The sequence below is a fragment of the Brachycentrus maculatus genome, unplaced genomic scaffold (genome assembly GCF_059751285.1).
Source record: "Brachycentrus maculatus isolate JH-2025_06_01 unplaced genomic scaffold, ASM5975128v1 h1tg000554l, whole genome shotgun sequence".
In the NCBI taxonomy this organism is placed as follows: Eukaryota; Metazoa; Arthropoda; class Insecta; order Trichoptera; family Brachycentridae; genus Brachycentrus; species Brachycentrus maculatus.
In genome coordinates, this window is record NW_028281297.1 from 24,549 (window position 1) to 37,739 (window position 13,191).

The window sequence follows — 13,191 nt, forward strand, 5'->3', positions numbered from 1 at the left end:
CCTGCATTTCTGGTACCAGTCTAGAGTTATATAATAATAAAATTGAGTGATAGGGTGTCATTTCTTGTCTTAATTCATTAAAAACTTAGGAATATATAAAACACATATTGAATTAAAATTGACACATAAATTATTTATTCATTTGTAGAGTAAAAAATCCAATGTTGATAGAATAAATTAAAATAAATTAACTATCTATACAAATACGCGACGCATACGTATTTATTATCAAACAGAAAAGTAAAATTGGATGAAAAAAATGTGTATACTTTCTTATTTTTTTGAAGCAGGTACCGATCAAAATTCAGAGTAAAGTAAATAAAATATTATTCTGTATTTAAATGCAGATATTTTTTTTGACGTTTTATTTTTTTAGTGAATATTTTCAAAGTACCTTGAAAGGAAAAAAAACAGTATTGAGTTTTTTTTAAGAATTAATAATAAATATAATTTTGTGTATAAATTTATTAACAGTGGATGACGTCGCAATATGGCTACAGAACCTGAAGAGCTTACGGAAGAAGATAAGGCGAAAGCCTTAGAAAAGAAAATAAAAGCTCCTTTAGTTTGGGGGTACTTCGAAAAAAGGCACTTGAGGATCGAGGACCTGCAAGATAAAAAGTTTAATGAAGCAGTGACCCTTTTGAGGAACAATTTTTTTGAAGATGAGGTAAATGAAAATATAATAAACCAATCACTCACAAACGTAGAAAATAAATAATAAGTAAGTCCCTCTTTAACAAGAGTTTAGTCTTTTTATTGGAGAGAAGAGAGTAACTTATTTTAATATTGTCAAAAGCTGAAATGTCTAGCAAATGAATTAAAAAAAAACTCTTGTAATTTTTTAAAAGTTGTACATCGCTCACTCCTTTCAACAACGTCAAATATTAAAAATCGTCAATTTTCAGTTGTGCATGTTTTCGGAATGCCCAAAAAATGTACTATATCCCAGCAAAAGCGGCATCTTTTTAACTTAATATTTACCCACTACAGGGCAGAAAGTGTTGTTTTTGCATTTTGAAGAAAAGGTATAGTTTAATTGTTTTTTAAAATATACTAAATATTTTTCAAATGGAGAAAAAACCTTCAGGTTTTACCTAAAAAAATCTGTTGCACAGTAAAAAGTTCAATAAGTGGCTTGATATTAATTTTGAATACATTTTATTATATTTTTAACATTATAAACGATCTCCTGAAAAATCAAGTTTTTTGATATTTGACTTGTTGAAAGGAGTGAAAGATATTAGCTAGGGCCATTAATAAAGGAAAAAAAATAACGCTGGATGATAACGAGTCAAAAATCAATCACTGTATGTATTTAATATAATAATGAAAAATATTATTCAAATATTCGTTACGTGTTTAAATATGTAAACTAAACGTTACGTATGAAATATAAAAATACTTAAGAAAAAAAACTGAAAAGACTTTATTGAAAGGCTTGTCTGCGGGTAGGATAATAAGGATAGAAAGGGTCAAGATGAATACATCATAAGCACCCTGAATAAATGAAAATGAATCGTTCTTGAGTTTATTTTGCAATCGGCGGGAATCGATCTCGCAACGCCTTTTATTTACTATTGCTTAAAACTTGACTGTTTTTTACATTTGACATTTATTTAAGCTTGTTTATGTTTCAGATAACTTACAAAATGTTGAATACTTTTGAAGATCGTGAATCTATGGAAGAGTTTCTTAAAAATGCCAAAATACAAATGAAGGATAAAACGTCATTAGTGGCAGTTCAAGAAGACAGCGAAAAAATTGTAGCGGTACTTATTTTAAGAATTGTCGACAAAGGTAATTTTTTTTCAAAAGCTTTATTATTATACTATCGATAAATTTAAGAAACTTATCTTGAGATGGTTTGGACATGTGGAACGAATGAACGAGAAAAAAACGGTAAAACAAATGTAAGAGGTGAATGAAGTTGGACAAAGGGATAGAAGATGATTAAGAAAATCTTGGCATGATCAAGTGTTTCAAAAACTTGAGAGTGTTTATGTAAAGACGATATTTAACAAAAAAAATTAGTTCATTAAAAATAAATGGTATTTTATTCATTGTTTCGGCAATCATTTTGTGCTAAGACATAATGAAATTTAAAAGAAAACACTTGGTTTTCAACTAAAGTGGTAAAAAAGATGTTTTTTTTTTTTTAAATAAAAAAACAAATGAGATTTAAAATATGACGTTTTTTTATTATTTATATTTTTAGTCAAAATATAACAAATGAATACTTTTGAAAAAATATATTTTTAGAACTTCATTTCGAATCGATTGATTTTCAGTTAAGCCGGGGTTTATTAATTATATAAGTTAACATTTTATTTATAAATTTATTGAAAAAGATACTGGTTTTAAAAATCTCTTTAAATGAAATGTCAAATTAAATAATATTTTGATAATTGTAGCGGCATTCTCAAGAACTTTCAGTAAGCTCAAAATGACGAGTGGAAAGTGTTATTCTCAAGTTATGAAATATTACAATACTTTGGAAGGGTCGATATCAATACACGACATTTATCACACTCAGCAGTACGCCAAGATTTATACCCTAGGAATTAAACAAAAATACCAAGACAGGGGTAAGTTATTATTTATAAGACTTTATTTATACAATACAATATAACAATACTGATAAAAAAGGATATTAGGAACACTTTCGTTAGTTAAACGTTTAATTGATCAAAATCTATATTTATTTGGCGAGTTTCGTTTGCTAACCCTTTTGCATAATGTAGACTTTCTATTTGTAAAATTTTGAGTGTGTCCAAATACTTGTTCATAAATCTTGATTATATCCAATTAAAGGAGTTATTTTTCATATTACTTTTTTTTATTTAAAAAAAAAGATTTTGATCGCGACTGTAATACGCAAGTAGTCTTCAATCTGGGAACAATTTCCACAGTAATTTTTCGTATGAGGTATTGACATCTGAACATAGATGAAGAAGAATTAGGGAGTCTGATTATTACAGGGCTTACGACCTGTTATTGTTTACATTATTTTGATATTTCGACATAGATGAAGAAGAATATGGAAGTCTGGGAATTTACGGGGCTAACGACCGTCATAGTTTAAAAGAGTTTCTGCTCAATAAAAAAGCTTAAACATATTACCAAAAGATGTTTCTAGTGATTCATGTAGATACAATGTTTCATAATTTGATCATAAATATGTTTGTTTAAAATTACCAAGAATTTGAGTAGTGTGGTTATCGATCATGGGTAGAATTGCTAAATGTTACACATATGTAAAGTGATCGCTTAAACCAGCCGATGACGATCGTTATCCCCGTTAATGCTTACCAACCGTTAAGATCTCCATATTCTTCTTCATCTATGTTGAGATGTCGAAAAATAAACATTCTTTCTATTGTTGACCGTTTTAAATGAAATCATCCCTAAAACAAAATTTTCGTAAATTGGCAAGAACCAAGTGATAATTCAATTCATATAAATGAGTCCTGTTATTTAATAAATAGGCTGTTTAAATCCACAATATTTATTTCGATCAAAAACCTTTTCGAAATTGGTCAAATATCGGTCGGTAAATAATAGATTGCACGTTTTTCTCCGATATGATGGGTTATTTTGTTTTCTGTATATATTATAGCTGTGACGAAACATATTTTTTTATATGATAGAAGACGGAAGTGTTAGCAATCAAGGGATTAGGACATGCCATTTGGCTGGTCTAAATTATTATTTTATACATTTGGGTAACGTTTACAATTCTGCCTATTATGTAAAATTATGAAGCACTCATTTTGAAAGTTTTATTATTGTCTAAAAGAATCTTTCTTTTTATTTTTTAAATATATTTTTTGATAGATATTTGTATATATGTATCCTGATTTATCGTCCATAGGGCGTTTGTCCACAACACGGGATTTCGCCATCCAGCAGTCCGGTTTTGAAAGAAACGAACTACGACTGTTAAACGTGATCGAATTTACGCGCATCGTGTTCACGCATCCGAAGAAATATGGACAAGAGCACAAGCCAATCCAAGCCAATCATCGTTTTAAAACACTAACTGATGTGGCGGACGGTAAAATTCCGTGTAATTCCGGGTAGTGGACAAGCGCCCTTAGGGTGACAAATCCAGTGACTAATAGAATAAATAAAATAAATTTGTACAAATAAGCAACTAGCTTTATTAAATATTTATATTGTCTTTTTCATCTCAACAAAAATGAAGAAGAATATGGAAATCTAGGCATTTACAGGGCTTACAACCGTCATAGGCTGGCTTAAGGTTTATCACTTTACATACGTGTATCATTCACCAATTCCACCCATGATTGACAACCACACTATTTAAATTCTTAAAACTTATAGATATATTGATCAAACGCGAAACACAGTGTGCGAGAGTTCCTACAGATGTCTATGTTAAAATGAGGAAAGCTTTATAAAATATGTATATTTTTTTAACTTTGTTTATTTTCAACTTATATTTATTTTTTGAATAAATTAAAATAATAAAAATACTTTAATTTACTCTTAATCCATATTTGAAGCCTATTTAGAAAAAAAAATATTTTACAAGAACAGCTTTGTAATTTAACGGAATCGCTCATCGCAATTAAAGATCTCAAAAGTGAAAACGTCTCATAATTTTATTACATTTCTCATAAATCTTGAAAACATCAAGGCTGTTTTTTTTTGCCAAGATAAGAGTATCTTATTTACGAAGAGAAGGCGTTAAGAAACCTTTGTTCGAAGTAATGTGAAACGCCCGAGGCCCAAATCTCACAAAGCGAATCCAATTAAAATTTGTTTTCTTTAAATCTAGTTTAAAAACCGTTTATAAATAACCGCGAGGCGATTCCTCAAAACGAGAGTTAAATGGATTTTTGCACATTAATCAGGAAATTGAGGAAAATGAATCTTCAATTTGAAGAATAAAAATCTTTCAGATGACTGATTTTTCATGAATATTATTTTCAGGAAATCATAAACAATTTCATAACGGTACGCTAAGTCTTATAAAATGGTCTCTCTTACATCGATGTTCAACTGTTTTATGTGATTTGATATATTTTTACAGTAAAATTTGCGACTTAATAATTGTTTTCTTAGGATGGCTGGTCAAAAGGCGAGATCGACAGTCTTATACACCAAGCTAGACTTGCGTTTAACAGTAAATCAGTGATTTTCCAATCAAATAACATAGATCTGAAACTACGCAAATTTCCTGTCAAACGTATGTATGGAGTGTGCTACTGTATAGCTAGGAGGCATGGTGCCTATCTGAAAGACATAAGAATAGGTTGAATGCGTTGGAGATGTGAATCTATAGAATAATGCTCGGGATATCCTGGAGAGACCACATCTCCAACGACGAGGTAGGTACTACGGTTGATCAAGGAAAGAAAGCACTAGCGACTATCTCCAAAAGACGCGCCAAATGGATCGGCCACGTGCTAAGATAAGAGGGTCTCCTGCACCAAATAAGAGGAGGGACGATCGAGGGAATAAACGCCAGAGGACACTCATGCCGCGACTACCTAGGCGACTTATACGAGATATGGGCTGCTCGACGTATGAGGAGCTGAAGAGGACTTTCGAAAATAGGCGAGAATGGTGAAAGAGATGTCACCTGTTGCTACAGATCAATCCGCAGGATTGAGACCAGATAGAGAACTGCTCATAATTGATATTAGTAAATAATTGGGTTGTTACGAGAGTATGCAAAAAAACATATCTTCTTCTTCTTCTTTTATTTTGTGTTAGCCTCAAGGCCTATTTTTATGAAGAATTAGCCTCCTGCGATGTCGATTCCTATATGTCGAAAAAAAAACGTAATTCATTTAATTAAAGGTTAAATTTTGGTTTTTCTGCTCAACAGATAGAGTTTAATTGACAAAGAAAATAAATAAAAAAAACCCTCCCTGAAATTTCAACATCAAAATTTGATTAAAGTAGGAGTTGATAAGAAAAAAACAAAGCTTCCATTATTTTTCTTTATATCGTGATTAATTTGTGCCACTGTTTGAATTCTCTAAAGAACTAATTAAAATCGGGCCCTAAGCTCTCGAGCGAAAGCTTTCATCCATTTAGCAAAAGTAACACCCACGCTGAAAAACACAGCTTTATCGAATTAGTTTCTAAGCTTGTCAATCTTCAAATGACATTTCAGAAGAAATTCGGATGTATTCTTACACAGCGGAAACGCTGTTTTCGTCTAGCGCGAATGCTTACACTTCAAAAGCTTGTGTATTTGATTTAAAGTCTTAAATACAAAGTTATATATCGATAATATAAACACTGCCGATGAACGAAGAAAATGATTGCTGTATATCTTTGGAATATGAACACACACATTTGTTATTTTACATGGAAACAATATTTCGAAATAAAAAAAATCTCTTCTTTTCTTCTAAGTGTAATAAGATAAGCCTCCTGCGATATCGATTCCCAGCTGTCAATCCATCTCTTTGGTGTTCTGCCCGGAAAACGTCTAGCTTGGGGTTGGCCGTGCAGCGCAATGTGGGGGAGTCTGGATGGCTTCATTTTCCTCATATTTCACCATTGTCTTCTTCGTTGCCTTCCTCACCTAACGACATATTGGATCACGCATATTTTTCCTATCCTGATGATCTTTGCAGTAATAACAGTTCCTAATAACAGTTAAAAAATCTTTCTAGAAATAATTACTTTGATAAAATGACTTTTTAGTTTTAATATTTTGGGCGAATGTTTATGATTTTTCGTTTAGAAAAATGTATTAAAAATGTGATTTTTTAATTCACATGTATAAAAATTTTATTTTTATTTTTAAATATAAATATTATTTAATACTTTTGATGTGAAATATTGCAGGTATTTTTATGTATAACTATAAAAATGGCCTTAAACCTTACGTCAGCGTATAAGTTTTTCAAGACCAGGTTTCACTTAAGCAAATTAAAGGTGTAATTGCTTCTTACTCCGCAAAAATAAATATTAAAAAGTATCCCAATTATTTACGCTAAGCAATAAATATTTTTTGCGTATTTTTACCGAGCGAAAAATGAGCGGCTAGGATGTGTTTAATGGTATTTGGAAAAAAAGTTACTGTTTCTTTTTCATACTTTATGACGCACAAGTGTCGCGTTATGGGAGGAAATTACTCCATAAGGACACTTGGAAATAAGTATTACTTGGAGCTTTATATAAAATAATATTAAAAAAGCACACTACAACTAAATTATTAATAATATTCTGCTCACCAATTACACTTTGTCTTAACAGGAGCAAAAACTGAATTCTATAGAGACCTGTGTAATATACTGTGTCACGTTTAGTTTATTTAGCTTTCTTCTTTTTGGCTTTTATTACAATGATTATTTATTATTTATTTTAAAAAGAGAAAAAGAGGAAAATATATAAACATTGGAGAGTATATTGTTAAGAATATTGCGATCTTCCAGATAACCAAAAATAGACTAGTGATATTGGTTAAAATGTTTGATACCTTGCAATCAGAGAGTAGATTGTTTTTTAATATAAAGTAGAAAAAAATCATAGATTACGATTAACTACTGTATTAATGAAGCAACTACATTATACAAAATATTTATGAATATTAAAAATTGGTGATAATAGGAAGGCAAAGGAAGAAGGCCATTTAGGGAAGGAGGTAGAGAAAAAACTAAGGAATGAGGTTTGATGCATAGTTAGGATTCTAATAAAAGATGGTATTGTCTCAGACGTTTCTTAAAAGTTATCAGAGAAGGTGCACTTTTACTATGTAGGAGATGTAATTCATTCCATAGTCTGCCCGCTTGGACAGAGAAGGAATTACAGAAGAACGATGTGTTATAGCGAAGAATGAAATAGACCATGATCTGAGACGTATATAAAGTTTTCAGCAAGATATTAAGGTATATCGGGGCTGTGAAAAATATTATAAAGTAGTGTGAGAGATGTATACGCTGGCTGAAGTGAAGCGAAGCGTAAGTTCAAAGCGAGAAGGTGATATATGGTAGTCTTTTTTTATATTGAAAATGAAATAAATACTAGATCATTATTCACTAATTTTCCCAGCCACAATTTGCTGCGGCTCAGTCTGATTAAATGTAAACGAAAGAAAATACCAAAAACACATTTTTGTATATTTCATTTCATTATGCTTGAGACGAGCAATGAAAGTATTAAAAAACTATGAAACTATAATGTAATAATAAAAATAAAAATATTTATAGGTGTGTCTGATTCCTTGTTCACGAATCTGGGCTTCTCTCGTATTTATTCCGGATTAATTTAAAATTTGTTTTTTTTTTCAGAATTAATGAAATGCATGTACAAATGTGCCTTGAAATCAGCACGTGCTTGCAAGATTTATGTCGTTGCTGGAATATTTACTTCAGGAATATCTCAAGAAGTGGCCGCTGAAATCGGTTTTTCGGTCCTCAACAACATCTTCTACCAGAAATATTTGATAGATGGAAAGATGGTGTTCTCAAACCCTGGATCCGGAAACTATGGAGCTGCTTTCATGGCGATTCAAATACCGGAAGAGGAACCGGAAGAAGAAGACTAACTTGTTTAATATAATTTTTTGACATCTCATCAAATATGAAGAAGAATATGGAAGTCTGGGCATTTACGGGGCTGACGACCGTCATAGGATGGTTTAAGTGATCACTTTACACACGTGTAACATTCACTAATTCAACCTATTATTGACAATCACGCTACCCAAATTCTTGGAAGTTCTATTTATATATGAAGTTGTATATATATGAACCAATTTTGAAACATTGTTCTTGAATCACTAGAACTTCACTAGAGACATCTGTTGGTGAGATGAAAAGAAGTTTTTCATTGAGCAGAAACTCTTTTGTTATTAAGTGAGGTTCAAATCCTAGATTATAATCACACACATGAGAAACGCCTGAAAATATCATAATACTTGACTTGTCGTCAGCCCCGTAAATGCCCAGACTTCCATATTCTTCTTCATCTTTGATGAGATGTCAAAAAATAATACGAAAGATACTCTTATGACTGGAGATAATCCAAATTTGTTAAGAAGTATTTGGACACACTCAAAATGTTGTAACTTATTTAATTATAAATTTAAAAAAAAATCTCTATGACTCCAAATGTGTATTATTGAAATGATTAGTACGTGTGACATGATGCATTAATATGAAAAAAGTGAAGATTGTTTACAAATTCTATACGAGGATAATGTGGCGTTTTATTCTTTCTGCCTACCCCTGCGAGGAAGAGACGCGATGTTGAGTTATTTTTTGGTCAAATTATAAGCTACATAAAAAAGAACATGTTTTCTCGAGTCTGTCCGCCTCCGTAGTTTTATGGTCAGCACGCTCGGCTACCGTTCTGGAGGACCCAGGTTCGATTCCCAGGGGGGGTTAGAATAAATATGAGTGGTTTTTTCACTGTAATATTAATTCAATATTACCCTGGACTGGTACTTGAAGCGGAGGGCTGATCACCTTTCCTTCATGTGTAAACGATCAAGATAACACTGCGTTTATATGACGCAGTGCCCTATGCACCATTGAGGTGCGGATAAGGGTTTTATTATTTATTATTTCTCGAGAAGGTGAATATAATCCAGGATTCGGATCTTGCATACGAATAAAAAAAGATCTCTGCTAAAGAATAAAATCCCCTTTTCTTTCAAAGATAGCGGTTGTGAACTCACATAAGTTTGATCAAAATATCTATGAGTTCCAAATAAAAATAGAAGTGTGGTTGTCAATCATGGGTAAAATTGGTGAATGTTATACGTTTGTAAAGTGATCACTTAACTTAACCTATGACGGTCGAAAGCCCTGTAAGACTTTCATATCTTTCTTCATCTATTTTAAGATGTCAAATATAAATAAAAAAAGAAATATGCTGATTCAAGTTTTCAGCAAAGCTAAATACTTCACTTCAAACATTTCACATTTCATGCATAAGAATTTTGTGTAAAATGTGCTAGAGTTTCATGTATAAGAATGTAGAAGAACTCACTTTATTTACTTAGTTGGTAGGTTAAAATACTTTGAAAAATGGAAATATTTTACAAAATCGTGCAAGCGAAAGAAACACTTCACAAAATGGGAATCTCTATATGAAAATAAAGAATCTTCTTTCCCTAACGCGAACCAAATTGCCTTACTCTCTAGGAAAGTTCTTTCAATTTTTAATCTCAGGTATGTAGTTTTTTCTTCACCCCCGAATTAGCATATAAATGAAAAGAATAAAAACTGCACTTGAAATTGCACCACTGTTATTGCCATCAACCCTTAGGAAGAAAAACTAATTTAAATTTCGACAAACCACCCCATTCGTTTGTTTTTATGACAAGGAAGTCGAGTTTATTAGAAAGAAAATTTGGTTTATTTTTTAATAAAAAAGATTATAAAGCCCGTTTTATTATTTATTGATTTTTTATTAAGTTTTTTTTAATAGAATAATGCGAAGATTTAAAAAAAGAAAACAATTGTAAAAGGTCACTTTTCAGTGTATACATTCATGTAAATAAAATGAAATGAAATAAAATGGCAATATTACATATAAATTAAACTGTAAAATGATAAAGTGAGGGATAAGTGAGGGATTTGAAAGGGAAAAGGTGGAAATCAAGGAAAAAATATTTGATGGACAGTTGGAGTTTCAAGAATATGTATCGTGATATATAAAACTTATAAAGAAATCTAGGTATTTACAGAGCTGATGACCTGTCAAAGGCTGGTTTAAGTGATCTTTTGATCACAATAGAATGGTGAATATAACAAGTGTTACATCCACCATTCAACAAGGTGAATGTTATACTTCACACGCGTGAACCATTTACCATTCTACCCATGATTACCAATCATAATATTAAAAAAAATAGGTACTCTTAAATATATTATAAATCTTATGACGCTTTTTGTGTGAGTTCGCTGGAGCTATATATGGTTGGTTTGAGAAATATTTTACAATGCATCGCTATTTGAAAATTGATTCAGTGTTATTGATAACAAAAAAACATTAAATATTCGTAATGTCATGCATAATATCAATATATTCATCTCAAATGAAAAGGAAGAAAACGTCGGAATCGAATAAAAAACATGTTTAAAAAAAGTATTCTCTTTCTCCAAAAAAATTTATTACACACTCTAAAAACAAAGCAAAAACACTCAAAATGCAAGAAAGTCCCATTTCTTTTTGAAATTGCTTGCATTTAAAGCTCTGGCAGATTAATGACCCAAACGAAACCGATCGAAACACTTTTTTAGTTTCCAATCGGGGAGGTTCAAGAATTGAATTTGCACACAGTTAAGATTCCAACATTGAAGTTTAGCACCCGATCCGGAATCGTTTAGGTGACAGTCGATAATTACACCCCCTCTAGTCTGGAGTCTGGCGAAATTAAAATTCGAGTAGCCCTTCTGCAATTTCGTGGCGAATTTCTTCAACTTTTACTGAAAGAACGGTGTTCTGGTACTGTGATTCAATATAGTATTCATGCAACATTTTCAAATTCAACACAGTTTTATTGACTGCTTAGTGAGATATTTTGGAAGATTATATTGGATAGTAAGTCAATCAATTGTATTGATAGTAAGTCAATCAATTATATTGACACCTGCAACCCAATTAAAAGTTAATTCTATCATACGAAAATTGAGTCATTTAAATACTCCAATTAACACTTTAACGTTCAATAAACTTGTAATTGAATAAACTTCGTTCAATAAAAATAAATGTTGTTTTAAAATAAAATTAAACCTATACTCTTGTGATATATACAAATACTTCATATTTTGAGATTTGGAACCAAATTTTGGCAAACTGGGAGTCGAACCATAAGTCCCTGGCGTGTTTCTCGACAGTAACCGAGGGACCACAAATTGACTAAAACTGAGATGTTACAGTTTTGAATCAATATCTTTTAACCGACAAGAAACAAAGAGGTGATGAGAGACTAAGTGACACAGCTATTTGATTTTTGTTGGTTTCTCAACACAGATGAAGCAGAATATGGAAATCTGGGTATTTACAAGACTTCCGATCTGTCAAAGGCTAGTTTGTGACACGGCAGGTCGTAAAATCAATCATTCACAAACTCAAAATTTTAAACAAAGATTTGTACTAAACTTAAATATTTTCAAATTGAATTAAATTGAAAAGTAGTAGATACTAATTTTTATAATAACATGTTAAAGCACATTTTTTGTAAATAAACCATATTTACGTACGAAAAAAATAGAAAATGAAATAATTTCTAAAAGTATTGTTTTTAGCCGAGCACAGATAAAAGCTGGGGCCTATTCTCATCTTTTTCGCCGGATCCTATTAAAGCGTTGAATGGTCAGAATGCCAGCGACCGGAACTCCGCACTATTCGTCGTTTTCAGATGCGCTCGTTTAATCAACCACCAATGGCTTTGTTACAAAAAGAGCCCCATAACAGCGATGCATTCAACTAGGATCCACTATTTGAATCTAGTCGGAACCTTTTATTTCTATCGTAGGAACGTTACTTTTTTTCTATGATAGGAATTTTGATCGCGACTATAATACGCAAGTAGTCTTCCATCTGGGAACAACTTCCAAAGTAATTTTTTGTATGAAGTATTGAGATCTCAACATAGATGAAGAAGAATTTGAAGTCTGAGTATTTACAGGGCTTACGACCTGTCATTATTTACACTATATTGACATCACAACATAGATGAAAAAGAAAATGGATATCTGGGTATTTTCAGGACTTATGATCTGTCATAGGCTGATTAAGTGATATCAGTGAATTAATGAACGTGGTTGTCAATCAAAGGTAGTACGGTAAACGTTACTCGTGTATAAAATGATAAATTTTACGTTAATCTTATTTGTTACAACTGATCTCATTTCACTTTTTACTCTGTTCCCAGCAGTCACTCTTCTTTCTATGTCTTTATCAATTTTTCCATCTCAAGAAAACATACATTCCAAATATCCAACATTATCTAGCCGTTTTTTAATGTTCTCATTTAATACCGTTTTCCCAAAACAAACTCTAAAATTTAGACTGAGGTTCACACAAAGTGATTGATAATAATTCTGAATGCAGAAAAACAAGTTTTTAAATACATTTTGAGACAAACTTATATTTACTTAGTAATACTTAAATTTAATAAAAAAAGTCAAACTCTTAAATATTTTATACAATAGATATCTTTAATAAATATATTTTTTATTTATATTA

The 13,191-nt window shown here is 31.2% G+C and overlaps 1 protein-coding gene across 2 annotated transcripts in view; it reads left to right on the top strand.

Annotated features, from left to right (window-relative positions):
• Positions 1–389: 389 nt before the first annotated feature.
• Positions 390–13,191, top strand: part of LOC148301509 (uncharacterized) — a 46,237-nt gene continuing 33,435 nt past the window's right edge. The window contains exons 1-4 of one of the 2 annotated variants that reach the window (XM_088273139.1): positions 390–670; positions 1,641–1,800; positions 2,415–2,588; positions 8,280–8,890. In XM_088273139.1, coding sequence (XP_088129265.1) covers positions 491–670; positions 1,641–1,800; positions 2,415–2,588; positions 8,280–8,536 — 771 coding nt within the window. In that variant the 5' untranslated portion in view covers positions 390–490 and the 3' untranslated portion in view covers positions 8,537–8,890. Of the gene's footprint in view, positions 671–1,640; positions 1,801–2,414; positions 2,589–8,279; positions 8,891–13,191 lie in introns of those variants that run through there. The other variant, XM_088273140.1, reaches the window with a different exon arrangement.